The sequence below is a fragment of the Ranitomeya variabilis genome, chromosome 3 (assembly GCF_051348905.1).
Source record: "Ranitomeya variabilis isolate aRanVar5 chromosome 3, aRanVar5.hap1, whole genome shotgun sequence".
Taxonomy (NCBI): domain Eukaryota; kingdom Metazoa; phylum Chordata; class Amphibia; order Anura; family Dendrobatidae; genus Ranitomeya; species Ranitomeya variabilis.
In genome coordinates this window covers 482,451,366-482,478,100 of record NC_135234.1, presented here as the reverse complement: position 1 = coordinate 482,478,100, position 26,735 = coordinate 482,451,366, and the positions used below count along the sequence as shown (strand labels likewise).

Here is a 26,735-nt window from a genome sequence, read left to right as displayed (position 1 = left end):
ATCTGAAGGATACGGTATGTAGAAACCCACATGTCAGTTTTGACTTGAAGGCAAATAACAAAAAAATAAGAACAACAAAAGGGAAATATAAATTTGAGCGGGATTAAAAGGTTTACCACTTTCAGAGAAGTGAACCCCAACACTGTAGAACACCTTCAGAGGTAAAGTATCAACAGCGTGCAACGCCACTGTAGCTACTAATGAAGCTCAGCGGCTGTGCTGCCGTAGATGGAGCAATCCTCTGGAGCGTAGTGATTGTCTACAGTGGCGATGTGCATTGTTGCTCTAACGTCACTACTGAAGCAACGACATCAAGACCCAAGCGGCATCGGGCAGAGAGTTTTCCTTCATGTGGAAAACGCCTTTAACTTCTCACCTCAACCGCCACTCTGCTTTATTGCAATAGTTCTTTCTCGCTCTGTAAAATGTACTTTAGATGGATGACCGGAAACTTTTCTGTTCCTTCCCTTGTCGTGTAGGTTAAAGTGAAAGAACACCACAGTACTCAGATGAATGGAAGCACACAGGTCCACCAATTGGGATCTTCGGCTCAGATCCCCACAGACAACTTGTCAGGATATTTTTAATAAGCTGCCATTTGCTAAATAGGGAAGCTTTACATTAGTGGAACAAACCCATTTTTGGGTCCGAGTGCCAGCATTGTAAGATTATCCCAGGGTCAGAAGGGCCATCTCATCACTTTCTCTCTGCACTGTTAAACAGAGAGGGGTCATTAAATATGTGCCAAAGGGGGCTAGCGTCCACACAAGATGGCACCATGGGCCACAGGTTGGGTACACCGTTGTATGTCGTCAGATTAGGCTCCACTATAATTTTTGTGGTGATTTTTATTTCATTATGGTTAGATTTCCTGTGATGTTTTAAGGTTTACTCTTTTTATTTTTATTACAATTACTTTCTGCATAAGGAAACATTAAAATCTTTGCAGTGGATCCATGGGTTTAAAAGGCCTACCCAAACTGTCTTCCTATGGAAAGCAACATTTTGGGCATAAGTAATATGCTAAGAAATCGCTCCTATTTCCCTAACTTTTTTTTTTTTTTTTTTTTTTTTAAATTAGCATGAAATGGACTTAGCACTTAAAAGTTTTACATGAACACTATAAAAAGCCCCAGTCGTGTAGAGGCAATCTAGGAACTAGATATCTGCTAATATTAACAACGGAATAATGTACAAAATAGGATTTATTGCCCTATAATATTTTCCCTACTGTTTCCAAACAACCCCAAAGCTGTTCACTGGAAAAGTCAACATTCAAAGTGTCAAAACTAGTCGGCAATAATCACCGAAAATCCTGCAAGAGTACACTGCCATAAACGTATCCAAAACATCCACAAAAAGGTTTTATTAAATAGAAAACAAAAAAAGGGATAACCAGTTAGAACCCGGAGGGGCTGCTTTCAGCACACATGGAGAAAGCGGTCAAAATACTATATGTTTGCTAAGCTGCACGCTTCCCAGTATGGGGGGTGGGGGAGGGTACAGTTTCCTTAAAATGCCAAGAGGCATTTTATTATCTGGCTTTTGGTTAAATTTGCTTAAAAAAAATTTAGAGGAGGATTGTTGCATGCAAGGAACAAATCTTTTATAATGGGACATGGCTGAAGAGATATGACACAGATTCACCATTATGAGTCCTTCTAATCGCCTCTGCTAAAATCATGGCTATGTCGATGACCTAAGGATTGAAAGGAAAAAAATAAAGTTAGTAAACTTCCTTGTAACATCAAGACTTTTACTGGCATTTCGGTCGTGTCACTTGGGAAGTGGTCATTATGTCATATAATCCCTTTCCTTCTTAGTGTAGCTCTCCAACATCGGGCTGTTTAGACTACAGGACAGAAATGACTAGAAATTACATTGCCCACTTCTATGTAAATCTACTAAAAAAAAATGTTTAAAAAGTGACCGTCAGCAGGATTGTGCTGAGTAACCTACACCGAGTGTCAGGTCGGCGTCATTATAGTGATCAAAATGACACCTTGGTTGATGAAATCTGTCTAGTGGTTTCTTAATCTTTATTTTCAGTTTTGAGTGAATGATCTGCTCATGCTCCGGGGCGGCCTATGGGGGGAGTCTTCATGTTGTGCTCTGATTAGGTATTCATCAGAATGGATTCTGACAGGTCACTGATCCCTTATAATAATCACCTTCTGCAGGCAGGCGCCTGCGCTGCAGCATGATTGCTTCTATAATGTATTAAATTATTTTCTTTGACAGTATGCATACATTCATTAAAAAAAAAAAAAAGTTTGAAAATGGTGCCGCTACGCCTGCACATTAGAGGTGACACTATAGCGGCTACTGCAAAGGCGGTGTCATCTTGCTAGAGAAAAAAGAAAAAAAATATCCTTTAAGATGGCGCCGTTTTCAAACTTTTTTCTTTCTTTTTTTTTTTTTTTTAAGAATTTATGCATAGCATCAAAGAAAATAAATACACATTATAGAAGCGATCATGCGGCAGTGTAGGTGCCTGCCTGCAGAAGGTGATAAAAATAAATATATATAATATTCATTATGTAAACTAGGGGGCAGGTCAGTGAGGGATCAGTTACCTGTCAGAAGCCATACTGATGAATAGCTAATCAGAGCACCACATGAAGACCCCCACCCCCCCAACAGACCACCATGAGCATATCATTAACTCAAAATACAGATTAAACAACAACAACCACAAGACGGATTTCATCAACCAAGATATCATTTTAATCAGTATAATGGTGCCGACCTGGCACTGTCTGTATGTTACTATGTTACTGCGCACAACCCTGCTGACAGGCTCCACTTAACATATAAAAGGGTGTATATAGGGTGGTGTGACCCACTGTACCAGATGGTATAATGAAAAAAAAAAAAATGCCTCCGTTCAACCTTTTAAATTAAAGGATAAGGATGGTTTCATTACCTGGATCTTTGAGCAGTGCTTCATTTTATCTTCTTGTGGGATGGTGTTGGTTACGACAACAGCTTCAAACGCTGCGTTATTGATCCGAGAAATTGCAGGTCCAGAGAATATGCCATGTGTTAAAATCGCATAAACTTTTGTGGCACCAGCAGAAAGTAACCTTTGAAAAGGGAAAGAACACAGCTAAGTTACCAAATATATTACACATGTTCTCATGTAAAGAGAGGTGGCTGAAATATTCATTACGGCTTGGAAGCGGATAGGTTTTCAAAAAATATATTGTACAGTAAAATGTATAAAATTAAAAAAAACCCTTTAAGTTTAAAGTTTATTTAGTTTCTTGGTCAATTACATTTGAGGTGATAAACCGTTAAGTTTGAAGTTGTGGAATAAGAGGTAGCCAAGAATCACCGCCGATCTGGCACAACCCCAGTGTCCCTGCCATCAGTCACAACAGGGTACAGCACTTAAGTGCTACTGTATGTGAAATTCATTTACAAGGTTTTAAAAGGAGCTGTCTGGCCACAATATATCCATGACTTAACCGATATTGGACTGGAGGTGCTCTGACACCTGGCACATCCACTTATCAGCTGTTACAGGCCATATCACATGGATGTGACATTTATATTGGATTTATTCCGACTAGCAAAACTAGAGGCTCAAATTCCATAAGACTATATATAAAAACAGTTTAAATCGATCTGCAAAGCCTGGCTCCAATCACTATGTAATGCCCAGGTACTGCAGTCCAGCTTCCATTTGTTTCAATACTGGTTGCAGCAGCCCCTACACACTGGATGAAGCTGCGCTAAGGAGAATGACGTAGGAGGAAAAAATATTACGCATATAAATGGTTTGTTTTTTGGCCAGAAATGGATATCCCCTTTTAATGTACTTGCGTTAAAAGTTGTTTCCTACCTTTTTGATCAGAAATATAGGGTATTTCATAACAAATATTAACCATATGGTGGCAACATCCATTGCGTTAAGATGAAATAGTTTAATTTTTATTTTTTTAGTCAATTTCGTTCACTTCTTGAACGGTTCTTGATAAACTCCAGGTTAACCATACACTTGTTACATCTAAATGGCTGGCGCCAAGAGTAATATCAATCCCATAAGTTGGAAGCGCTTCTCTTACATTTTGAACATAAATATAGAGATATTGGCCTGCACTCTGTATTAGGTCGGGGTGCTGGTGTGACAGACCATGGGGTCCAATGTCAGTGCTATACTAGATCCACCGCACTCCCTAAGTGGAATATCTTGAGCAGAAATATGAATTTTGGAAAATGCCAATTTATTCAAGTGAAAAAAGAACAAACAATTGCGTCAGATCAAGTACAAGGCAATTATAACAAAGTGTATATGCGACCATTTTGAGTCGCATATACACTTTGTTATAATTGCCTTGTACTTGATCTGACGCACTTGTTTGTTCTTTTTTCACTTGAATAAATTGGCATTTTCCAAAATTCATATTTCTGCTCAAGATATTTCACTTACATTTTGGATTAAAAGCAATTTGCTTTATAAATGTACCAAGACTCACTTGTCAGCAGCATGGCATATCGTGCCACATGTGTCAGCCATATCATCCACTAGAATAGCAATCCGGTCTTTTACATCTCCAACCAACACCATCCTGTCTACCTCATTGGCTTTCTTCCGCTCTTTGTGGATTAGTGCAAATTCAACATTAAGTCGGTCAGCAATTGAAGTTACCCTGCACAGCAATAAAGACATAATCTGTGTAAAATCTTACGAAACCAAAGATCTTGCATTACGGTTACTAGATCTACTCCCTCACTGGACAGGAACAGAAGATAAAGCAGGAAAGACAGAAACTGGCGACCTCTGGTGGACAGAAAAAGGGGCTACAGCAGAAAGTGGTCACGAAATGGTAAATTGTTCTTTGGAGGTTTTCAAAGTACAGATTTGTCCATAATTGACATTTTTTACTTTTTATTGACTCCAATTTCTCATTAATTAAAAAAAAAAAAAAAAACAAGTGAATTTTTTATTTTTTTTATTTCTGAGTAGTAGCAATGATGAGTATGTATAATGTTTGTGGTAATCACTGGTGGATTTCTTCTGTCTATTTCAATGGCTCTCCAGCACCATGTGACTGCTTTCGTGGGGGATCACACAGTCTTTGCTGTGCTGAGCGGCAATTATTTTCTCAGTACAAATCTCTGAGACACAGAACGAGGCTCTATGGCCTCTGAATCGCTTACACGTGCATTGAGATAAGTAACCTCTGGTCTACGTAAGGCACTGATTCGGCAGGTCAAATGCGATCATGTGATGCCGGAAAACCGCTGAAAACAGCCACTAGTGAGCATGTATTCATTATACAGACACCTCTTACTACTGAAGGGCAGGAAAAAAACAACAACAAAAAAAACAATAAAGTGACAACATACAAGCAAAAGCCCTGACAGGTGGCACGTCACATTACACCCACTCAGTGGCCACTCCGTTAGAAAAAATGGCAATCTTGAAACACACTTGAGAGTACGTTGACCCCACAGAATAGGTAAGGAAGGCAAGATCTGTACTAGATTTAAGGTTCATCAACCTCGTCATGCGTTTTACCTTACACCATATTAGTAAATGCTTTATCACAGTACCTCTTGGCACCCCCAGCATCAGGAGACACGATGATACTATTCTTCCATTCAGGGATATTCTCTCTAACCCACTGCAGTACTGCAGGTTCAGCATACAGGTTATCTACAGGAATGTCAAAGAAACCCTAAAAAATAAATACCAAATTAGTAGAGCATATATTGGAAAGAAAACATTTCTTCACGACTCCTTCCAAGGCTATTATCACCATAGATCTCCATCTGGGCATTTCTTTTCAAATCTGATGAAACTGGATGACGTTACTACAATAGAGAAACTATTGAGTTTACACGCTGTCAGTAAAAAAAAAAAAAAAACAAGACAAAAAAAAGAACCCCCCCCCCCCCCACACACAATCCTCCATCAACAGACAGAAGAGAACCTGTTTTCAAATACATACCTAGAGTAAGAGCGAACACCTGACAGTTCATTATGATGCCCAATTCCACCTGCTTAGGAGGGAGGAGCGAGCCTCTATCTCCTGGCCCATTTGTGGCTGGACTGTATTACTCCATACCTCCAATGTGAGGGTAGCAGCATCTTAAAACACCAAGGCCCAGATTCATCAAAACAAATATGCCAGAAATCTGGGCTATAAAGCTTTGAAAAGTCACAATATTCCGCCAGGGCGCCTTTTAATGAATCAGGGGCTTCTAGCCTAAAGGCTGGTCTTGATGAATTGGGGTTGAAATGGCATAAAGTTATCAGTGTTTTTCATATTTTGCAAAAAAAAAAAAAAGGTTCTAAGGTTCTTTTGCTCCAATTAAAAAAAAAAATCATACAAAAACCTTGCAAATATAACCCCCTTGGAATTTTGTTCCTTTTGCAAACAATGTCCAGAGTCAGCATTGTAAAATTAATGATATATGACTTGCGTTTTCAGGTTCACGTGGGCCATTCTGACTTTGCCTACACTCATCTGCTCGGGTAAAGGACGCATGTTGTAAACCATGATGTGCTGGTCCCAAGTTACAGCATGACAAAAATACTCTACATCAGGGTTCGGGGCCAAGGCAGAAGAATGGACCTCACCATCTGTAGTGGGAGTCCAGACTAACATTAAACACAGCTCTTTAAGTGTCCTGACCTCTAGCAACATAACTGACTCATGTTGTACTTGCTGGGATGTTATAATCTATATATTACTATACCCAATGAGAAGACCATATGATCACTTCTATCAAAACTGGATTTAGGAACTAAATCTTCACAAATTCACGTGAAATCTGATGTATGAACATACCCTTTGCTAGGTTGGTATAAGGAGAGTTATGCAATGCTTTACACAGTAATGCAAGCTATTTTTTTCCTGTGGATAATATGGATGTCATCTTGTTCAAAGCAAAAGATCTAATAGACCTAAAACTCTGAAGAATTTTTCTCCACCTTAATGGAAATTGGAGAATTTTTTTTCACCAACTTATACTGGGAGATGTGAGCTGCAAAGCCAAGGAACTAGTGATGTCCAGGCAGCCTCCATTCATTATGAGGGAATTCTCATTTGTGAGTTTATTTCAATTGAAGACACAATGTAAAAGTTAGCTTTAGAATGAATGAAACGTGAAGGCTCTACATTTAGGCATTACTACATAGTGTGACATATGCAGGCATAAGGGGGCTAGAAAGAGGGCTGGTCTTACATAAGCGAGTATCCAACTATGACTGGTCACATGTCCCTGTCACTTCTGCTCGCTCTAATGGGCACCCGCAGGAAGTGTCTTCTTTCAGATACACATCACACCATCTGCTATCTCTGGGAGCCACACAAGGTGGGGACTGAAAAGGATTTCGGTTTCCAGTAGTTTCCCAACTGCTGTAATATATTCTTTTAGTTTCAAGTAATCAATGTAGCTGCAAGTCAAACTTTCAGGCACATATTATGTTCACGTAAACCTGCAGCAAGAAGAAGCGGAACTGCAACATTTATTCTATATTATATACCTGTATCTGAGAGGCATGGAGATCCATGGTGATGATGTGATCCGCTCCAGCAACAGAAAGCATGTTTGCCACCAGCTTGGCAGATATAGGGGCACGGCTCTGTTGGAATAAAGATACAGGTGATGAACAATGTGACAAAATAACTAAATACTTACATCAGGGTGACCATGCCATCGTGGCTTTAGATACCCATTCTAAACTACATAGATACAGTACTATGTCTGTACTAAAAAGGAGGTAAGAAAACCTTCATATGGTAAACTGACACAGTGCTACATACCGAAACAGACTCCTGACTTAATCAGGACCCATCACTTGCCATAAATGTGTCTGCTCTATTGAATATGAAGATTTATTTTTTGTTCATGCGCCACTCCATTCCAGAGATATGGCCACCACTTTTCTGTATGTAAAATTTACTCTTATCCAACTGTACATAACTTGTTCTCCACAAAAGTAATCTGAATGGTTATCGATGCCCACTTGGCTAAGAAGTCTATGTATATTCAGAGGAGAGGGGGACACGTTTTCATGAATAGAGTGTTTTCACGAAGAGACACGCATGAACTGAAGAAAAAAAAAGTTACACTACATAATTTATGGCATGTGTCAGGTTCTTTTCAATTGAGGGAAAACTACATTTACACAATCTTTTTCCTTTAAAAAAAAAAACTGTCAGAAATGAGCACATGACACCGCAAAAAGTAAATACTTACAAATCCCATTCACTACAGCCGTCTGCTGCTGTAAGTTAGAAATTACTAGTCTGCTGCGGTAAGAAGCAATTACTTACTGGTAATGGGATTTTCCAGAGCCCAGGACGGCACCACACGAGAAGTGAGCTGCCCATCAAGGACAGAAACCTACTGAACTAAAAGGGTGGAACATCTCTTCCCCCCTCCCCCATCAGTTGAGTTAGGGTATGTTTCCACGTTCAGTTTTGCTTCAGGCTTTGGTCAGGATTTTATGCAGGTAAAATCCTGACCAAAACTGCACCTGAGGTCACTGGCAGGTCACCTGCGGTGTGCCTGCGTGTTTTGCTCATAGTAGCTACATGCTGCGTTTCGAAAAAACGCACAACGCATGCGTTTTCGCGGCAAAAACGCATGCGTTTAACGCATAGTGGAGTCTGGATTTCATGAAATCCCCTCCACTATGCTGTAACATCTGGACGCTGCGTTTTTGACGCTGCGGAAAAACGCAGCGTTTCCTGAACGTGGAAACATACCCTTACAGAGCATGAGGAGGAGCTCCTCACACTTATATGCACGTACCTTCATCAGACCATAAGCAACACCCACCATCTGAACTGTACACCTAGAATCCGATTAGTGCATACCCATACCAGTGCTGGGGGGGGGGGGGGGGGGTGAATAGAATATAAGGGTGCAATTGATTTTTATCTTTTCCTGTTCCCCCATGACAGCACCACCCAAGAGATTTACAGAGAAAAATTCACCTATGGGAAGGACCACTGCTTACAGAACCCTTCTCCCAAAAGACAGAACAGCAGAAGAGGTCAGATCAGCCAGTAGTGTTTATAGAAAGTTGAAGGAGAGGACCATGTTGCCACCTTACATATCTGGTCGATCGCACACTTCCGCCTGCTCTGCCAAGGAAGTCGCGACAGCTAGAATAGAATGAGCTCTTAAAGTGCTCTAGGTCTGAACTACCACTAGAGGAGTAGGCCAACTTAAAGGGAAGGTGCCATCAAAAAAATTTTTTTTACAGAAATTGTAAAAATGTAAAGAATTAATGTTTACATTTTCTTAAAAATTATTATCATTTGTTTATAATTTAGTAAAATATGAAAAATAATTTGAAAAGTTTTGGAATTTCCACTTTTAAACACTAGGGGGAGCAGCTGCTGAAATTTCAGAAAAACCTCGTGTACAACAAGCTCACATTACAGCACTGCAGTAATTATGGGCGGAGTCTGCTGACGTGTGTGATGTCACTCCTCTCCTTCCCTTCTGGGTGTCTGCTAAGGGATAAGAGGATGATATTCAGGAACCCAGTGAGCAGCCATTTTGTTGGTGACTGCAGAGTAAGGCTGCCGTCACACTATCAGTATTTGGTCAGTATTTTACCTCAGTATTTGTAGCCAAAACCAGGAGTGGAACAATTAGAGGAGAAGTATAACAGACACATCTGCACCACTTCAGCATTTATCAGCCACTCCTGGTCTTGGCTTACAAATACTGAGGTAAAATACTGACCAAATACTGAATGTGTGACGGCAGCCTTAGGCTACTTGCACACTAGCGTTGTTGGCTGTACGTCGCAATGCGTCGTTCAGGAGATAAAACACATCCTGCAAAACACATCCTGCAAAGTTGTCTGCAGGATGTGTTTTTTCCCCATAGACTAACATTACCGACGCATTGCGACGTATTGCCACACGTCGCAACCACCGTGCGACGGTTGAGTCGTGTTTTGGCGGACCACCGCCACAAAAAAAATTACATGTAACGGTTTTTTTGTGCGTCGAGTCCGCCATTTTCGACCGTGCATGCGCAGCCGAAACTCCGCCCCCTCCTCCCCGGACCTTACAATGGGGCAGCGGAAGCGTCGTAAGACTGCATCCGCTACCACGTCGGGCATTTCTTTCATAGCATGCGTCGGTACGTCGGCCCGACACACTGCGACGGGCCCGTACTGACGCTAGTGTGAAAGCAGCCTTACACTGACAAGTAGACAGTCACCGAGGATGGCAGCCAGCAAGGATTCTGGGAGATATGTGGTGGAGGGAGCAGGGTGACCGCAGCGCAGAGTATTTCAGGAGAGCAGTGTGCTGGTCTATGGGGGCCCCCTGTTTGGTGCGCGGAGCAGCCAGGGATTGTACATAGAGCACTGTCTTTTATACACATGGATGGACCGTCTGCTCCACAGAAATCCAGGAAACATTTCTGCGGATTGATGGCCTGTTCTGATCCAGACTTTGCATGCTAAGACCCCATTCCCCTCCTCAGATCCTGTCTTCTCCATCCTGTCCTGGTGATGTGTGAAAGTGAGACGACAGGCGAAGTACGGGGTGACGCTGGGAAGGAAATTTAGCCATATAGTAACAATAAAAATGAGACCCCTCTCTTCAGCAGCCTGACCAGCCCTGACTGCACCTAACTGGAGGTCATGCTGCCCCCTCTATTACCCCAGACCCGCGAGCAGGTGCTCAGCCAGAACCACCATAGAATGGGTCCGCTTTCTGAAGATAATACTGCCATAGTGTTCTCACATAATACTGCCATATAGCTCACACATAATACCGCCATATAGATCACACACAATACCATCAAATAGATCACACACAATACTGTCATACAGTTCTCACATACCACCATATAGAGCACACATAATACAGCCATATGGATCACACACAATACCATCATACAGTTCTCACATACCACCATATAGATCACACATAATACTGCCAGTGTTCTCACATAATACCACCATATAGATCACACATAATACCGCCAGTATTCTCACATACCGCCATATAGATCACACATAATACTGCCAGTGTTCTCACATAATACCACCATATAGATCACACATAATACCGCCAGTGTTCTCACATACCGCCATATAGATCACACATAATACTGCCAGTGTTCTCACATAATACCACCATATAGATCACACATAATACCGCCAGTGTTCTCACATACCGCCATATAGATCACACATAATACTGCCAGTGTTCTCACATAATACCACCATATAGATCACACATAATACCGCCAGTGTTCTCACATACCGCCATATAGATCACACATAATACTGCCAGTGTTCTCACATAATACCACCATATAGATCACACATAATACCGCCAGTGTTCTCACATACCACCATATAGATCACACATAATACCGCCAGTGTTCTCACATACCACCATATAGATCACACATAATACCGCCAGTGTTCTCACATACCGCCATATAGATCACACATAATACTGCCAGTGTTCTCACATAATACCACCATATAGATCACACATAATACCGCCAGTGTTCTCACATACCGCCATATAGATCACACATAATACTGCCAGTGTTCTCACATAATACCACCATATAGATCACACACAATACCACCGTATAATTCTCACAATACTGATCAAGCATAATCACCACCATACAGATCACATAATACCGTCATATAGATCTCACATAATGCCATAATACAGCATGACCCCTGCAGCTCCTGTTATCGCATGCATTGAGTTGTGTGTGTAATGGGGAAAGATATGCAGGGGGGAGAGGAGTGCCTGAGAGGATGAGATACACGGTTCACCAGACAGTATCACACAGGATAGGATTAGATACACGGCTCAGCAGTCAGTATCACACAGGAGAGGATTAGATACGCGGCTCAGCAGTCAGTATCACACAGGAGAGGATTAGATACACGGCTCAGCAGTCAGTATCACACAGGAGAGGATTAGATACACGGCTCAGCAGTCAGTATCACACAGGAGAGGATTAGATACACGGCTCAGCAGACAGTATCACACAGGAGAGGATTAGATACACGGCTCAGCAGTCAGTATCACACAGGAGAGGATTAGATGCACGGCTCAGTAGTCAGTATCACACAGGAGAGGATTAGATACACGGCTCAGCAGTCAGTATCACACAGGATAGGATTAGATACACGGCTCAGCAGACAGTATCACAGGATAGGATTAGATACACGGCTCAGCAGTCAGTATCACACAGGATAAGATTAGATACACAGCTCAGCAGACAGTATCACAGGATAGGATTAGATACACGGCTCAGTAGTCAGTATCACACAGGATAAGATTAGATACACAGCTCAGAAGACAGTATCACACAGGAGAGGATTAGATACACGGCTCAGCAGTCAGTATCACACAGGAGAGGATTAGATACACGGCTCAGCAGTCAGTATCACACAGGATAGAATTAGATGCATGGCTCAGCATAGTATCACAGTATAGGATTAGATGCATGGCTCAGCAGACAGTATCACACAGTATAGGATTAGATACACGGCTCAGCATAGTATCACACAGGAGATTAGATACACGGCTCAGCAGTCAGTATCACACAGGATAGAATTAGATGCATGGCTCAGCATAGTATCACAGTATAAAATTAGATGCATGGCTCAGCAGACAGTATCACAGTATAGGATTAGATACATGGCTCAGCATAGTATCACAGTATAGGATTAGATGCATGGCTCAGCAGACAGTATCACACAGTATAGGATGAGATACACGGCTCAGCATAGTATCACACAGGAGAGGATTAGGTACAGGGCACAGCAGACAGTATCATACAGGAGAGGATTAGGTACATGGCACAGCAGACTATCATACAGGAGAGGATTAGATACATGGCTCAGCACAGTGTAGTGATAGATACACGGTCTGATGTCCTTGATCAGTGGCTGCAGTGAGAGGCAGGGTCGGGTCGGAGCAGCACAGAGATTCTCCCCCTCCCCCCCCCTGTTACCTCTCTGCAGCTCCTGATAGAGGACATCAGACCCCAGCACTTCACCCTCTCTAGCGATTCTAGAGATTGAGCCAGGGCACCAGGCAGCAGAGGACAGGGAACGGCCGACTGCTGACAGTGTGAAAGGAGAGGCAGCTGGAGCTGCCCCTCCAACAGCACAGCTCTCAGTCACAGTGGAGCTCACACACTGTGGGCTGAAGAAACATGGCGCCGACCTCCTGCCTCTGCTGTGATGTGGAGACAGCCCAGGGGGCGTGGCCAGATCAGAGCAGGAGATAACGCGGTCGGCTCCCGACTGCTGAGTCCTATGCACAGGGCTGCCGTAAATGCAGAGTGGAAATGTCGTGCTGGGACTCTTACACTCCTGCAAAGCAAAATGGCGGCGCCCAGTGGCTGCAAAAATTATTAATAATAAAAAAGATATTAAGGTTAAAAAAAATAATTTTGTATTAAAGATAATTGTTTATATAAACAATCATTTTTAATACAAAAACAAAATTGCGGCACCTTTCCTTTAATGGCTTCCCTAATCCATATAGCTAGGGAACCTCTAGAGACTTGTAGGCCTTTCCTAGGGCCCTGAAAGGAAACAAAACTCCTTCAGGTTCCTAGGAACAGTGCAAAAGAAGGGAAGAATAATCTCCTGACTCCTATGGAATGGCTACTTCTGGAAAGTAGGCTGGATCTGGTCTCCGAATAACTATCTTCCGAAATCTGTGTAAAGGGGGTACTAACTGATAAGACCTGGATATCACCAACTACGGGAGCTTAAGAAAGCGCTACCAAAATCTGTCTTCTACAGGGAAGCACATTCTACCCCCTGTACGACCAACAGAGGTTGAAGAAGAAGAATTAGATCCACATTCACAGTCTGAAATTAACTGATTAATGCTAATCAGATGATAACTGCCTGGTTTTTCTTTTTGCCAGTTTATCAACTTCTTGATGTGTCAGGGTTTTAAGGAATCTTTAACTTGTGCCCTAATGAACAAGTCCATGGCAAAATTTAGGGATTCCTCACTAGTCTTTTGGATACAACCTGAGCAGAGTGAGTTTCTTCTGCCATGAGCTGGGTAACATATACCTGCAAAGCACACACATTTTTAAAGCAGTTGTCCACTTCTAGGACCACTCCTCGATAAAATAAAATAAGCCTATACTCTCCAGCCATGCCAATGCCATGGCAACACAAGATCTATTACTTAAAATAAAAAAGCAACACAAATTTATTAGTGGAAGAAAAATGGCCGTGATGTTTATTTAGGGTTAAACCAATTCATACATAGCTTTAAATAATAAACTCCAATAAATAACCAGTTTCCAATATACCAAAACCAATCCGCCCATACAAATGGGCGATTTTCCAGCCAATAAAACATCACGACAAGGACTTAAAAAGAGGGAGGGAGGGTGGGATCTTCTCTTCTTCACAGCGCCAGCGGAATGACAGCTGTCAGTACAGGTGGGCTTTATATATATTATCCATAATTTGCCCAACAACCACAAATCACCAATGAAAAACAGTTAAAAAGGGGCACCGATGATACCAGATAAAACTGGTTTTACTAAAAATAGCTGACCAGAGGCATTTAAATTGACCTTTATTTGAACCCATCAAATATTCCATAGCTATGGAGAAGATGCTGGATCTCTAAAGATCTGTCTCGCCATGGGACCCCCCCTGTATTTCTTTTATTTGCGGGGGGGGGGCTAACATTCTAGTGGTGCAGTCACTCAAAACCCCATTTATATGAGGGACCTGCGAAACAGCTTCTCCCTCAACGTGGAAGCATCCTCCTGGCCACCTGAAAGTGAAGTTACTACTTCTGGGTCAGAAGTCACCAACACACTAGTCATCAGGGCTTTTTTCTTCAAGCATGCTCTGCACATCCACAGACCTGGGACAACGATGCGGCATGGCAGGCAGACACATAGAACGTCTCTGCCACTCGCTTCCGCACACAAGCTCAAGCCACCACTGGACCTGCAGCAGCGCCTCCAGGACCTGACAAAGCTGTTTTTCCAGGCGACCGGGCGAGTTATGGGTAAGCTTTTCTTCCATCTTCCACACTGAATCTTCATATATAGATTCCCCTTAAAGACAAAGCCAACCAATGCTGGAGAGAGGTTCTACCCTTTTAATTCTTGTGTGGTGATGGGAATGTTGGGGGGGGGGGTGTTAACTTAGCCTAAAGCCCAACGTTAAAGGACATTCTTGCTGGTTACACCGGGCCACATAGGACAAAAGCAGAGCTCACAACTATAGAGCACTGTAAAAGGAGTACAGGAAAAATTTGTGCGTGCAACATTATCTGTGCTTGAGAAACGATAGCATAAGTAGTGCAACAGGTCCTGTAACATGGCCATACATACACACACACACATACACACGCACGCATCATGGAGAAGGCTGGAATTAAGTTACGGTGAAAACTATTAAAGGATTTGTCTAAGCAAAAGAAAAATTGGACCAGTGGCGTGGTATATTGAAAAATAATTATCCAGTGCAAGCTGCTACATGGTCTGGGTTTACATCGGAAGGGAAAAAACACTGCTAAAGCAGCAGGACCACTGGCTTGTGATTGGCAGCCACTGTCCGGTTACTATATCAGCATGTCACACCAATCACAACCAATCGCAGGCTACAGCTGTCCTGCCATCATATGACACAGCTGCCTGTGCTAAAAACAGATAAGTGCAGATAGGGAAGTACCGTATCTTTTTTTTTTTTTTTTTTTTTTAAAGTATACCAAGCTAGTGGTAAAATTTTAATTTTGCCCTTGCTACACCTTTAAGTGTGTGAACTCTAAGGCTACTTTTACACTAGTCCGTCGGTACGGGCCGTCACAAACAGTCGGCCCGACGTACCGATGGACAGTGTGTTAAGTAGCACAATGGGGGCAGCGGATGCAGTTTTTCAACGCATCCGCTGCCCCATTGTAATGTCCGGGGAGGAGGGGGCGGAGATCCAGCCGTGCATGCACGGTCGGAAATGTCAGACACGACGCACAAAAAAACGTTACATGTAACTTTTTTTGTGCCGACGATCCACCAAAACACGAAGCATCCGTCGCGACGTGTGGCACTCCGGTGCTATGTATAAGAATATGGAGAAAAAACGCATCCTGCGGGCAACTTTGCAGGATGCGCTTTTTCTACATAACGACGCATTGCGACGTGCGTCGAAGAACGACGCTAGTGTGAAAGTAGCCTAACAATCATACATGAAATAAGCAGTTTTGTTGTCATACATTGCCATCTGCTGGGCAAACTGTGCACAATGTGGCAAGTAAATCCCAATATTGGCCATTTATTCTTCCTACAATAGGTGTACAGAAAATTCTGATGAAATGTTAAGTTCTTACATGTGCAAATGGAAAAATATAGGGAAGTGACATTTTTTGGGATACTGTGGCTTGGTTGAAAAATTAACTGTTTTAACAATTTATTGCTTTTAGCCCAAGACAGGAAATATACCTTTGAAAGAGAATGTCCATCCTTGAATACATTTAAAAAAACAAAACAAACTAAAAAGATATTTAGGTACTTAGAGCCTACAGAGCTTAGTTTTCCGGATACAGATCCTCAGAGGTTTGCACAACAAAATGCAATAACCACCTTGTGGCAGTCTGCAGCCACAGCCAGAGGGCACTTAGAGAATACAGCTATACATGTATTATAGTAGAATCGCCAGAATTCCCCTTCTTGAAGAAGCATCTACGTGAAACGCACGTCACGGGGACTCAGCAGGAGGTCCTACACTTTATGCCAGCTACTATGGGTGAGAGTTAAACAACCTCTGGGGGAAGTGTGATTTTGGGGGCTTCTTCTATGGGGCATAGTTTACGGTACTTACTAGTAGCCCCTTGGTTTTGTAACTACTATGGTCGTGATGGTTTCACATGCATCCACTTGATTGAGGTATTGTTTCTCCCACCTCTGGCGATTCTACGGCCCGTACTGTTTGGTCCGCCTGCTGTGCCAGCCTGTCTCTTGTACTCATTCCCCTCTTTTCTTTGATGCCTAAATTATTTCGCTAGCCTTATCTGTATGTATTTTTGACTCAATAAATGATTCTTTGGTTTTATTTTACCTTTTGGTGTTCTTTGCACTCTATGGTGCTCTGTGTTAAACCTAAGGAGTATCACACTAGCTGATGTATTTCTTTGCATCTATGCATTTATTTAGGGAGCAAGGCTCTAGCCTTCCTCGGCCTTGGTATTATTCTGTTCTTACTTTGACTTTAGTTTTAATCACAGAGAGCTGTGGAGTCTGTGTCCATTTTGATGGTCGGTATAAAATGGACAATACATAATAAATTGGGCACAGTAGTACAATACAAGATGCGTTGTACATTTTTCACAAAAATTTGGGAACGTTATGAAATGGATAGCCTGTTCTGTTCCTGATCTAAGGATCTCTGCTTTTAGTGGAGATGAATCTGTGCTGCACTTTATGCACATGCTCCGTAGTGAGGCGGTGTAGTGGGGTCAGAGCCCTGCAATCACATGGCAAACCATATTGTTAAAGCTTGATTCTCTTTAAAATGTGATATTTTTGTTAAAGCATCAACAGATTACCAAACACATTAGAAGCCACAATAATTACATGTCAATATTTAGATTTTTCGATCAAATTCAGCTTCTGAAAGCATTTCCCGAATGAGGTTTATCACATACAAACATTCTTGCCATTGGAGGAAGTCAATGACAATACACAACTAGTCTGTGACATGCATGGGAAAGTTTACACATTTAATCTTTATCACATTAAACGTAAACCAAAGTATTCTCTACAAACACCTGGGAAAATGGCCATGGTTTGAGGAGCATGCGAGTTTTCCGGAAATTATACAGCTGCAGACGGCTATAAAACAATCCCACAGCCTGAGAAGTGACCTGTAGACAGTTTTCTCGCTGCTTAGGGTTCTTTAAACATTTCTGGAATAAGAGTATAGAAACAATATTTACCTTTGTTAAAAAAAACAAAAAAAAACGCAGACCTTGAAAATGACTACCTGGCTTCTTTAACCAGCAGTAATAGACTTGGACAAATACTACTAATACTAGTAAACATCCCATAACCAAAAAATGCTGACATTAAAAAGATCTTAAAATATATATATATATATATATATATATATATATATATATATATATATATATATATATATATATATATGTTTGAGTAGTGTTTAGAATCAAAGTAGAGTCAAAATGTGGCATTCATGAGTAGCATGTACAGCATCATTTTTACCCATTCACGGCATGCATTGTGCATGTTCAGTACAAATCAGAAGCGGTTAGATGGAGCCAGGCCCGGACTGGCCCACCGGAGAACCGGAGGATTCTCCGGTGGGCCCAGGCACTGACACCTGCTGGCATACTGGCCAGCAGCTGCCTAGGGCCCCCCAGCCAGTGGCTATGGGGCCCCTGAGTCAAGGGGGCCCGCCCTGTGCCAGTAGGAGCAGCTGGAGACAGGATCCTGTCCCCGCTGCTAAAGCAAAATGAATATTCCCGCTTCCCCGCACCCCTATGGGCGTGGAGAGGCATGAATACCATTTCTCTTTAATAGCGGGCAGCGTTAGCCGCAGGCTGCAGCAAACACTGCCCGTATGTAAAGCCCCACCACAGCACCACACACACGAACAAAGCACCGCACGCATACACACACACACGCAGGCACAGACTCACAGAGCAGCTCACCTCCCGGCGTCCTGCTTCCTGTTGAGACAACCCAGCTGGATGACATCATCCAGCATGCCGTCTCAGACAGGAAGCTTCCAGCGAGGAAGAGGCTGCTGGGATGAGCTGCTGCGAGGTGGTGAGCTGTGCTGTGTGCGTGCGTGTGTGAGTGATAAGCTGCTGCTGCGGTGAGCTGTGGTGTGTGTGTGTGTGTGTGTGTGTGTGTGTGTGTGTGTGTGTGTGTGTGTGTGTGTGTGTGGTGTTGGCGAAGGACAATGATATTGGTGGGCAATGACGGTGGTGGGGGGAGGCAATGATGGAGGTGAGGGGAGACAATGATGGAAGTGATGGGCAATGATGGTGGGGGAGACAATGATGGAAGTGATGGGCAATGATGGTGAGGGAGGGAATGATGGAGGTGATGGGCAATGAGGGTGAGGGGAGGCAATGATGGTAGGGGAGACAATGATGGAGGTGATGGGCAATGAGGGTGAGGGGAGGCAATGATGTGATAGGAGGCAATGATGGAAGTGATGGGCAATGATGGTGGGGGAGGCAATGATGGAGGTGACGGACAATGATGGTGGTGATGGACAATGATGGTGGTGGGGGGAGGCAGTGATGGAGGTGATGGGCAATGATGGTGGTGGTGGAGGCAATGACAGAGGTGATGATGGAGGTGATGAAAGGGACAATGATGGTGGGGGAGGAGGCAATGATACAGGTGGTGGAATGGGCAGTGGGGGAGAAGGCAATGATGGAGTTGGGGATGAGGACAATGATGGGGGTGGAGAGGGACTGCATTATGCTTTATGAGGGGCTACATTATATTCTGTGGGGGGACTGCATTATATTTCTGTGGTGAGGCTGCATTCTCTCAGGGGATTACATTATATTCTGGGGGGCTACATCATACTATCTGAGGGGGACAGCATTATGCCCTGTGAGGGGGCTACAGTATACTCTATGGGGGGGCTGCATTATACCCTATGAGGGTTCTACATTATATTCTATGGTGGGGACTGTGTTATACCTGAGGGGGTTGCATTATATTTTGTGGGGTGCTGCATTATATTCTATGAGAGGGGACTGCATTATATTTTATGAGGGGGCTACCTCAACCCTTGCTACATAATTAAGATGTGAACTACCTTATATTATACCCTGATATTAGCGCTTTTTACCACACAATTGGTGGTCTTGTATCTATTTCTATGTAGCTACATAAAAAACACCTAGTTATATCCCTGTGGGGCCATAAAAAGAAAAATATCAAAACCAAAAAGAACAACCCTTCACATAAGGCCAAATTATGTTAAAAGGATGTTAACACAATTCAGCCTTATGTGAAGGGTTGTTCTTTTTGGTTTTGATTTATTTAGCTACATAGTGGGCCCCAAGAATGATTTTCTCTGGTGGGCCCAAGGTGCTCCAGTCCGACGCTGGATGGAGCGGCCTCACAGAGTGAGCCCAACTAATTACCAGCCGGTAATAGTTTCGTGTTACAGCCAGGAGCTGCCTCGCCTCCACTCCACTTACTCTCCTCTTCCTCTCGCTGTTGGGGTCCCTCCAGGCTCAGTCCTTGGCCCTCTTCTCTTCGCTCTCTACACGGCCCCAACTGGACAGACCATCAGCAAATTTGGATTTCAGTACCATCTTTATGCTGATGACAACTATACACATCATCCACTGCTGTAATACACCAGTGACTGTCCGCAGTTTCCAACATCATGTCTGCTCTCTATCTGACTATAAACATGAGTATGAATGACTTCGGGGAGATCAAAACATCCAACACAGCGGAGACACCATCACGTGTTTCTCAACGCAGTGATCCAGAACACTGCCCCCATCCCTTATGGGAAATATGCAAATGCATGTGGAAAAGCTGCGGAGACACCATCACGTGTTTCTCAACGCAAGCAATGAATAGCCAGGTCTTTCACCGGGAAGGAACAACCACGGGAAGGGCAGCATCCAATAAAGGAAAACCACCTATGCCAAAACATGGTATCCATCCACAGACAGCTGTTTTGGGGTATTTGCCCCTCATCAGTGTGGAGTAGGAAACTGGCTATTAGGAGCAGTGCCTAGTGAAAAGACGGGCGGCACGGTGGCACAGTGGGGGCGGCACAGTGGTTAGCACAGCAGCCTTGCAGCGCTGGAGTCCTGGGTTCAAACCCCACTAAGGACAACATCTGCAAAGAGTTTGTATGTTCTCTCCGTGTTTGCGTGGGTTTCCTCCGGGTACTCCGGTTTCCTCCCACATTCCAAAGACATACTGATAGGGAATTTAGATTGTGAGCCCCATCAGGGACAGTGATGATAACGTGTACAAAACTGTAAAGCGCTGTGGAATATGTTAGCGCTATATAAAAATAAAGATTATTATTATTATAAACATGAGGATAAATGACTTCGGGGAGATCAAAACATCCAACACCGCGGAGACACCATCACGTGTTTCTCAACGCAGTGATCCAGAACACTGCCCCCATCCCTTATGGGAAATATGCAAATGCATGTAGAAAAGCTGAGGAGACACCATCACGTGTTTCTCAACGCAAGCAAAGAATAGCCAGGTCTTTCAACGGGAAGGAACAACCACGGGAAGGGCAGCATCCAATAAAGGAAAACCACCTATGCCAAAACATGGTATCCATCCACAGACAGCTGTTTCGGGGTATTTGCCCCTCATCAGTGTGGAGTAGGAATCTGGCTATTAGGAGCAGTGCCTAGTTTCTCTATCTGAAACTCAACCTTTCCAAAATTTAACTACTTCTGCTCCCGCCGTCTACTGACCTCCCTAAATCGGACATCTCCCACTCCATCATAACGCCCAGGCAGCAAGCGCTCGTTCCCTTCCGCATGAGACTTTCGACTAACCTTTGCACTAATCCGTACCCTCCCAAGACTTCTCCCGAGTTGCGCCAATACTCTAGAATGTTCTACACCAAGAAATTAGGACTAACCACAACTTATAGTTAGGTTGTGTGCACACGTCGCTTTTTTTTTCGCTATAAAAATGCTATAAAACAGTGAAAAAAAACCGCTCACATTAAGCATCCTATTTAATAGAATGCAATCCGCATTTTTTGTGCACATGCTGCGTTGTTTTCCTGAGCAGAAACGCTTTCCAGAAAAAAACGCAACATGTTCATTAAATTTGCGGAATCGCGGGGATTCCGCACACCTAGGAATGCATTGATCCGCTTACTTCCCACATGGGGCTATGCCCACCATGCGGGAAGTAAGCAAATCATGTGCTGTTGGTACCCAGGGTGGAGGAGAGGAGACTTTCTTCCAAGGACTGGGCACCACATAATTGGTAAAAAAGAATTAAAATAAAAAATAGTGATATACTCACCTTCTGATGGCCCCCGGAGTCATCCCGCCGCTCAGCAGTGCACGCGGCCGCTTCCGTTCCCATGGATACTTTGTGTGAAGGACCTGCGATGACGTCACGGTCACGTGACTGTGACATCGCAGGTCCTGCACACAAAGCATCTATTGGAACGGAAGCCGCCACGTGCACCGCTGAGGAGATCGGGGGGCCATCAGAAGGTGAGTATAACCATTTTTTTAATTATTTTTAACATTATATCTTTTTACTATTGATGCTGCATAGGCAGCATCAATAGTAAAAAGTTGGTCACACTTGTCAAACACTGTTTGACAAGCGTGACCAACCTGTCAGTTTTCCAAGCGATGCTACAGATTGCTTGGAAAACGCTAGCATTCTGCAAGCTAGTTATGCTTGCAAAATGCTAGGAATATGCATGCCAATTCCGCATGCGATATACCCACGCCAGGAGTTGCAGAATTGCCGCAGAAATTTTCCGCGGCAATTCTGCGACGTGCGCACTTAGCCTTATAGGCGCTCAATAAAAAACACATCCGTTTAGAGCGGCCTATCACATTCCCTAATCGAACTCCTTTTATATATAGCCCATTCACTATTTATCTGAAAATAACCCCCCCATCAAAGACCACCGCACTCAAAAGTGCCACAAATATTGGCTGGTGACTACCTCATGCAGCCTTTAGGAATGTGCACACGTTGCGGATTTTCCTGCGGATCCGCAGCGGTTTTGACGCGGTGGATTCGCAGCTGCTTTCCATGAGTTTACAGTACCATGTAAACCTATGGAAAACAAAATCCGCAGTGCATATGCTGCCGGAAAAAAAGCGCGGAAACATAGCATTGTTTATCCGCAGCATGTCAATTCTTTGTGCATTTTACACCTGCTCCATAATAGGAATCCGCAGGTGTAAAACTGCAGGTGGAATCCGCACAAAACCACATAAAATCCGCAATAAGTCCACAGGTAAAAAGAAGTGCTTTTTACCTGTGGATTTCTCAAAACAGGTGCGGAAAAATCTGCAGAGGTTCCATCTACGTGTGCAAATACCCTTTATCTATCCCCCATTCCCTCAAGATGGCTGGACCATCATTGTAAATACACACCTGTACTTTGTATCTCCCCCACCTCATTGTAGACTGTAAGCTCTCACGAGCAGGGTCGTCCTATTTTGCTTTAATTATTGTATTATCTTTAATGTTGTTACATGTGACTTATATGAACTGTTGAATTGTAAAGCGCTGCAGAATAGGTTGGCGCTATATAAAGATTATTATCTTATGATCACAGGTGGCATGAAGCATCGTCAGAAGCTTTTAACCTGTTAAATGCCACTGTCAAACTGAACGCGCCACTGACAATGCACTGGCGCGGGGGCGAGTCTTTCCCTGCACCCATCGGTGTGCCAGTGACGTGATCGCGGGTCACTGATGGGTTGCTATGACAGATGGGGGTCTGTTGAAGACCTCAGTGCTTGCGCTTCATCTGCCATTTTGTTTATGATTGAAAAAGGTCTTGCTGGCTGAAACGTTGCTTTTATTATGCATTTTGGATGAATAGGATCAACTCTCAGGTTCCTTGGAATGGATTTAACTTGGTGTTTTTTTAATACAGAGCTCCTTTGAAACCGTAACTGTGGCCGTGCATCAAAAGAGACTGATTTTTACAAAATGCAGCAATATTATGACATTGCAGTATATAGCACAAGCGATCAGTCGTATGTTAATATATCTTTTTACTTTTATCAAAGCAAATGTTTAAATCACACTTCCTTTTACCACATTAAATAATAAATGTAAAAATAAAAATTGCCGCATTCAGAAAAGTCCGATCAAAACAAAAATAACTCAATCAGTAAACATTGTAAACAGAAAAATTCAAGAAAGCCAAAATTATGTTTATTTGGTCGCCGCAATCAGTGATCAAAATGTGAGATATCTATTATAAATAAAAAACAATATCTTGTCCTGCAAGAAGAAGCCCTCACACAGCTCCATTTACTGAAAAAGTTAAACGTTACGGGTCTTGAAAAATAGCAATATAAAAAAAAAAATAAAAAAAAAATTATTTGGGTTAACTTCTGATTTTTTTCCCCCCACCACTAAAATAAAAAAGTGGATGTGTTTGGTAGAGTCAATCATACTGATGAGCAAAATCACATTGTCAGGTCATTATTGCAAAAAAATGTACGTCGTAAAAACAATTCACATTAAATGTCAGAACTGCGTTTCTTTCACAAATTTCTCCTTACTTGGAATTTTTTTCCCCTTGTCCAGTAATCTGTGTCGTAATATGAATGGTGTCATTCAAAAGTACAACTCGTCCCGCAGAAAAACAAGCCCTCATGTCTAGACGTGGACAGAAAAAAAAACAAAAAAAGCTATGGCTTTGGGAAGATGAGGATTTAAAAAAAAAAAAAAAAAGAAATTGGCCATATTGTGATGGGGTTAAACAAAATATTGATTTAAAATGTGCTAGTCATAAGGATGACAAAAGGAAGGAGAAACTAAGGGTACCGTCACACAGTGCCATTTTGATCGCTACGACGGCACGATCCGTGACGTCGCAGCGATCGTATGATTATCGCTCCAGCGTCGTAGACTGCGGTCACACGTTGCAATCACGGTGCTGGAGCGATGCCGAAGTCCCCGGGTAACCATCGGGTTACTAAGCGCAGGGCCGCGCTTAGTAACCCGATGTTTACCCTGGTTACCAGCGTAAACGTAAAAAAAACAAACAGTACATACTTACATTCCGGTGTGTGTCCTCCGGCGTCTCAGCTTCTCTGCACTGTGTAAGCACAGCTGCCGGAACCGCTGTGCTCGCTTTCCGGCTGGCCGGCGCTCACAGTGCAGAGAAGCTGAGACGCCGGAGGACAGACACCGGAATGTAAGTATGTACTGTTTGTTTTTTTTACGTTTACGCTGGTAACCACGGTAAACATCGGGTTACTAAGCGCGGCCCTGCGCTTAGTTACCCGATGTTTACCCTGGTTACAAGCGAACACATCGCTGGATCGCTGTCACACACAACGATCCAGCGATGTCAGCGGGTGATCAAGCGACGAAAGAAAGTTCCATACGATCTGCTACGACGTACGATTCTCAGCAGGGTCCCTGATCGCTGCTGCGTGTCAGACACTGCGATATCGTAACGATATCGCTAGAACGTCACGAATCGTACCGTCGTAGCGATCAAAATGGCACTGTGTGACGGTACCCTTACATGTGTAGCTAATTGCCCCACATTTATCACTCTGCATACGCCACTATGGTGCATTTAGTGCACTTTTTTCCCATATTATGAAATCACAATTGCTAAAGTATATATATATATATATATATATATATATATATATATATATATATATATATATATATATATATATATATATATATATATATATATATATATATAAAGGCATAAGAAGACTAAAGATTTACTAGAGGGTAAATTTATAGTTTCCATTGTCATTTACTAAAATTCTGTGTTAAAGGGGAATCTACCACCAGAATTTTGCCACTTCATCAGATAGAGTAATAAAGTGGCATGTCTTGTTGATTAAACTGATTTTATCACTAAGGGACTAGCAACCCTGCTGCCATTTAATCCTCTGTATTTATGAACTCTGTATAACCCCACTCCCAACAACAATTAGCGGTTTTCTGCCTATGCAAAGTGTACACACAAGGCTGCCAATCAGTGGTGTGGGTAGGGCTATACAGAGCTCAGCATTCCGGAAACAGGTAGATCTGAAGCAGATAAAACAAGAATTTCATCATAACGCCAGCAAGAAGACCAGTAAATGATACATCACTGAGTATTATGCTGATCTCTGATGGGGTAGCAAAATCTTTCGACCTCAAAAAAAAAACAAAAAAAAAACCCTCAACAAAAACTGCAGCGTTGGTCCTAATGTCAACCCAGGAGATAACAGACTAGGCACACAAGTAGTAAATTTAGAAAATGTTCATACATCCCAGTGGAAATCAGTGTGAGGTATGGGAATAAGCAAACCTTAACGACAGGTAGTGTCATGGAAAGCTTGTCGAATCCATTTCTAAAGAGCTCGCTTCAAAGCACTCACTAATCTACTATATAATTGTCTAAGGGTCACTTCCGTCTGTCTGTCTGTCACGGATATTCATTGGTCGCGGCCTCTGTCTGTCATAGAAATCCAAGTCGCTGATTGGGCGTGGCAAAACGGCCAAGACCAATCAGTGACGGGCACAGTCCGGCGGCAAAATGGCCGCTCCTTGTTCCCCGCAGTCAATGCCCGCTCCATAATCCCTCCAGTCAGCGCTCACAAAGGGTTAATGGCAGCGGTAACGGACCGCGTTATGCCGTGGGTAACGCACTTCGTTACCGCTATTAACCCTGTGTGACCAACTTTTTACTATTGATGCTGCCTATGCGGCATCAATAGTTAAAAGATCTAATGTTAAAAATAATGAAAAAAAAAATAAAACATCGTTATATACTCACCGTCCGTCGGCCCCTCGGATCCAAGCCGGCCTTTCCCGCTCCTCGCGGCGCTCCGGTGACCGCTCCATGCATTGCGGTCTCGCGAGACCGCTACGTCATCATCTCGCGAGACCGCAATGCACTCTTGGGACCGGAGCGCGCGAGGAGCGTCGGTAACCGCTTCGCCTGGATCCGGGGCCAACGGAAGGAGAGTATATAACTTTTTTATTTACATTTT

The 26,735-nt window shown here is 43.1% G+C and overlaps 1 protein-coding gene across 2 annotated transcripts in view; it reads right to left on the bottom strand.

Annotated features, from left to right (window-relative positions):
* Positions 1–1,351: 1,351 nt before the first annotated feature.
* The window catches only part of PRPS2 (phosphoribosyl pyrophosphate synthetase 2), a 95,117-nt gene continuing 69,733 nt past the window's right edge, over positions 1,352–26,735 (bottom strand). For both annotated transcript variants that reach the window (XM_077296714.1, XM_077296715.1), the window contains exons 3-7: positions 7,502–7,600; positions 5,563–5,687; positions 4,482–4,655; positions 2,927–3,086; positions 1,352–1,699 (exon numbers count right to left, since the gene is read on the bottom strand). In XM_077296714.1, coding sequence (XP_077152829.1) covers positions 1,607–1,699; positions 2,927–3,086; positions 4,482–4,655; positions 5,563–5,687; positions 7,502–7,600 — 651 coding nt within the window. In that variant the 3' untranslated portion in view covers positions 1,352–1,606. The remainder of the gene's footprint in view (positions 1,700–2,926; positions 3,087–4,481; positions 4,656–5,562; positions 5,688–7,501; positions 7,601–26,735) is intronic.